Genomic DNA, 5043 nt, shown 5'->3' on the forward strand with positions numbered 1-5043 from the left:
ATACTACACCACTCCTTATATTTTTCCCACAGAGTTTTTCGAGGAGATTATTACAAGATGATGAACACGTTCAAGGACAAGTAGAGATTAGGGGGAGTGTTAGAGTTTAATTAATTATGTAATTAATTAAGTTAATCCCTACTTGTAACCGCACGCACGATGCGGGAACCGACATATGCGGGAACCGCCTTTCCCTGTCATATAAAGTTCATCATCAAGAATAAAGTGGATAGTTGTTTTCCATTTACATCTCTCTCATTTTCAATCACAACAGTTAGGATATGAGCGTGAATTCAGGGATGTGGTGTCCCAACAGATCAGGGCCGGGCTTCTTTGCAAAAATAAGAGAAAAAAAGGAATTCTCTACAAAATTTAACCCACCAGCGCGGCCACACACCTATGTGCGCGGTCACACTCGTTGACAGTGGGTCCCGCATACACGTTGTCATCCTAGTCAGCCGAATGGATGGACGTATGAAAACGTGATTTGAACCGTATTTGCATTATAGAGCCAAGATTTAGCACAAGTTCTGCGTATTTTTCAAGTTTATGCATCAAAGTGAACATTAAAGCCAAGTTAAGATATCATTAATGTAATTACCTCAAAATACAATAGTTTAATCCTTACAGCGTGTTGACCGTATCTTATTATACTTTTCTCTAACGCGTGTTACGTTACTAGCGCCTTATAAATCGATGGAATCGGCGTGCGTAAGCCACTCCTGAAAAGTGAGCCCTGTTGTGTGGAACTTGTCGGCCACGATCTCATCGATGCGTCGTGCCATTTCCGGTGTCATGTAGTTCACCCAGTCACCGGCCACGCCCTTCCTGAATAGCGCCTCGCGCGGGATCGGGAAGATGGGATCCACGTGGCCTGTTTTGTTGGCCTCCAATGTCTTGAGGTGCCCGATGCTGCAGAGCTTGACGATGTCGTCGACGACGCCGGCCTCCTCCTCCGCGCCGGAGAAAGGCAGCCCCACGAACCGCGCTAGCTTCCTGACGTGCTTGGCGGGGTCGCGGAGCAGCTCCTCGTACCGCAAGAAGAGCACGCTATCCGGCCTCGCCGTGCTGGCACTCCAGTAGCCGAGGATGTGGTCCCACACCGGCCCGTACATCGCTGCGCCGCCGCACACCGACTCGGACACGTCGGCGAGCGGCAGATCGGGCTGCAGCCGCCGGAGGTAGTGCCAGAGCGAGACCACCATGTCCTTGGGCTCCCTGCAGACGTACACGACCTTGCACCCGCCGGCGCTGTCCGCCGGCGGCATCATGCGGAGCGGCATGTGCGTGTTCATGAGGCGCGGCGACGGTAGCGCCTCCAGTTTGGCCTCCCCGCGGCGGCTGCGGAAGAGGGCCTCCAGGAAAGGGACGCACTGGTGCGGGTTGAGGCGTAGAAGCGGGTGCCCGGCGCCGGCGGCGGGGTGAGCACGTCGGGCCATGGTGGCAAACGTCAGCGCGTTAACCCAGGTGGTGCCGCACTTGGGAAAGCTGGCGACGATGACGTCGTCCCGGCGGGGCTGGAAGCGGCGCTGCAGGGCGACGGCCACTGGGACAGACCACTCCGGCAGCCAGAAGCCCTCGTAGCAACGGAGGTTCGACAGGCCGTTGGGCCTCGGCGCGCACGGCAGTCCGGACACAAGGTCGGCGTGCTCTTCCGGAAGCTGCTCCAGCACGGAGGAGCCCGAGCCTGAATCAGCGTCGACGTCCTTGAAAGGGACGGGGCCGACCGAAGCAACAGGAGCGTCCGCCATTGATGGTCTTAACGAGAAGAGTGTCCTCAGTGAATGACTCATATATAATCCTACACTACATACAACACTGCCTACCTAATAATTGCCTATAAATAAAGGGCGTGTCCAGTGTCCACCACACAGCGCAAAAGGAGCATCACCTAATACACACCGACACCGTGCACAAAAAGCCACTATTTGTGGCATTATGATTCCGAAAAGATAACGCCGAGATGTGTGGATGTTTGCTTTCGTTTGTGATTGTACGAATCTTTGTATTTTTAACAGAATTTTTGTGTAATGTAGGAAGGGGGTGGTGTGTGGGTGTTTATCAGTTCGCCCACACGTCTGTTTCGCGCACGCAGAGCTCACGGCTCCTAATCCGGTGTGTGGTGAAACTAGCGTCGCGCCCACACGTCCGCATGGCTGTCAGTTGTCATGTCTTGCCAGTGTTACATGACAACTGAGTGGAACTGTCATGCCCGCATGCCTCTCAGTTGCCATGTCTTCCCAGTGTTACATGGCGACTGAGTGGAACTACCGTGCCCGCATGCCTGTAAGTTGCCATGTCTTCTCAGTGTCACATGGCAACTGAGTGAAACTGTAGTGTCTGCATCCGTGTCAGTTGACATGTCTTCCGAGTGTTACATATCAACTGAGTGAAACAGTAGTCGCGCGCCCACACGCTTGTCAGTTGCGATGTTTTTCCAGTGTTACATGGCAACTGGATGGAACTGCCGTCATGCGTCCACATGCATGCCCGCACATCACTCAGTTGCCATGTCTTTCTAGAGTTACATGGTAATGCAGTTGTTCAGACATGGCGACTGTAGTTGAGCAACATGGCAACTGTAGTTGTCCACACAAGGCAACTAGAGTTAAACAAACAGTTGCCATGGTTTAGCAACCATGACAATTGTCACGCGGGGGCACGCGGGACGGCAAGGTGGCAGGCCGGACGTGCGAGTCGCGAGACAGGAGGCCGGACGTGTGTGTTAGTTGTTTTGCCCACATGTAGGTGTGTGGATTGTTTCTCCAACACACCACACGGGACGTGTGTCAGGACTCTCTTAACGCCCACACGTGTGGGCAATATCAGGACTCTTATGATTTCGCAAAAGATAATGCCCACACGTGTGAACGATTGCAAACCGCCCACACGCATGGATTATCGTCTGTTTGTTGTTACACGAATCTTGACAGTTGATGTGTGAATTTATTTGCCATCTAGGACTTGGCTGGTGTGTGGACATTTAATCACTTCGCTCGCACGTCTGTTTCTCTCTCAGCAGGAAAATCTTTTTTGGTTTTCGTCTTAAAAATGTTTTATCCCCTAATTAAAAATCCAATTAAATATACATATTCATCATTAAATACATCTCGACGAAGACTTCAAAACTAGATACCATGCTGATATGTTTCGATGATGTTTTTTTTTGACAAAAGTTGCCATGATATTACACTGTAGTTTCTATACTGTTTACATTACAGTTGTCATGACATGTTTTATCTATTTTTTCTTCTACATTTAAAACTATTGTTATACTTTCAACTACTTTTTACGATAATTTTTATTAATTGAACGTGGTATTTCTTAGTAATTAACCACGGAAAATTTAATGCATGGATCATGGCAATTTTTAGTAATCCATCTTGACAAATTTAATTTATACAACATGGCAATTTTAGAATTTTGATCATGATCGGTGAATTTTTTTTTTACCAAAAGTTGTCATGATGTTTACCCCGTAGTTGCCATGACATGTTTTACCTATCTTTTTCTTTTAGATTTAAAGCTAACGCTATATTTCCAACTAATTTTTACGGCAATTTTTATTAATTGACCATGTCATTTTTTTACCATGATAATCCACCATGGTAATTTTAGATTATGGTTCATGGCAAGTCTATTTTATTAATTTCTTTTTTATAATATGTCAAAATATAATTTTAAAGGTAGAATAAAAAAATGATTGAAACATATCATGGCAACTTCGGTGTAAAAATCATGGCAAATCATATGCAATACACGTGACATTTTTTAAACCAGAATTTTTTTATCAAAATATATCGATATGAGATCTAGTTTTGAAGATCTCGTCGCGATGGTTTTAATAATGAAAATGAATCCTCAATCAGATTTTTCATTTAAAAGATAAAACATTTTAAAAACTGAAAATTCAAAAAAAAATCCATATGCATACATGCGATGACGTGAGACAGAAGGTCGGACGTGTGAACATTATCTGTTTGACCCACACGTAGGTGTATGAGCTGGTTTTTTTAGATACTATACAAAACATATGGCAATAGCCCTTAGCGTCCACACGTGTGGGCGTTACCGCGACCCTATGATTTTGTTGGCATCAAAACGTTGATTTGCACATTTGGACTAATGATCCGTTGTGCTCCATGATTTTGCAGTACGACGTGTGTTTATTTTTTTGAACTGGGAACATTTCATTCCATTAATCACCACGCCATCCATAGTCGGCGGCAACGAGACCTTGGGCAAAGGTAGGAGCAAGACCCGACCATACGGCTTGGGGAGCAAGCACCATCTTCGACCCATGCATCGCAAGAGCGTCTGCAACCTTATTACAAGCCCGTGGGCAATGAACAACGTCGAAAGAAATAAAGTTTAAAGAAACAAAAGCTTTAATCTCTTGGAACAAATTGCCATTTGCAGCCAGATCATATCTTGATGTCTTGATCGCCGAAACCAAAGTGGAGGCATCTGTTTTCATCACCACGTTGCCAATGCCTAACTCCTGCGCCTTGTAGATAGCACGTATGCAGGCTTCAGCTTCAGCTTGTAATGCGTCGTAGACATGGTGTAGCCTCCCCGCAGCCGAGACCACGACATCTCCTTCATGATCCCTGATAATGTAGCCCCAACCTCGTATCAAAGTATCCTTATTGTAACTTCCGTCACAGTTTATTTTCAGAGTGCCAGCTTCTGGTTTTGTCCATCCAGTAATCGCTCTTTCCTGGTTCTGGTTCTGGTATTTATATACGACGTGTGTTTTGATAAGCCTAAATTGGTGTGAATAGTACCTTGTACTACTAGCAATACATTTTTCTGTTTTGCCCTCAAGTCAACCGCAATATTCCTTGCAAAATTTATATAGGTAATTCTTTGCGTGCCGATTGAGTTTTGGGTCAATCACGTTCTGTGCGTTCGATCAGCTGCGTTTCTCATACATAAGTTCAGCTTTTTGCAAATTAATCTGTTACTAGTCGCCAACCCGTGCATTCGCACGGGCTAGTTTATAAATTAATATATATGAAAAACCTCAGACCATTTATAACT

The 5043-nt window shown here is 46.1% G+C and overlaps 1 protein-coding gene across 1 annotated transcript; it reads right to left on the bottom strand.

The window, feature by feature from the left end:
* Positions 1–578: 578 nt before the first annotated feature.
* On the bottom strand, positions 579–1811 carry LOC123430929 (cytosolic sulfotransferase 5-like). The gene has a single exon (XM_045114757.1). The coding sequence runs from the start codon at positions 1791–1793 to the stop codon at positions 687–689; it is 1107 nt and encodes a 368-aa protein (XP_044970692.1). The 5' UTR covers positions 1794–1811; the 3' UTR covers positions 579–686.
* Positions 1812–5043: the final 3232 nt, after the last annotated feature.

The sequence above is a fragment of the Hordeum vulgare genome, chromosome 2H (assembly GCF_904849725.1).
Source record: "Hordeum vulgare subsp. vulgare chromosome 2H, MorexV3_pseudomolecules_assembly, whole genome shotgun sequence".
Taxonomy (NCBI): Eukaryota; Viridiplantae; Streptophyta; class Magnoliopsida; order Poales; family Poaceae; genus Hordeum; species Hordeum vulgare.

What these genes read in the sequence shown, in the direction of transcription:
- LOC123430929 (XM_045114757.1), bottom strand. Translation starts at nt 1,793, where the DNA reads ATGAGTCATTCACTGAGGACACTCTTCTCGTTAAGACCATCAATGGCG.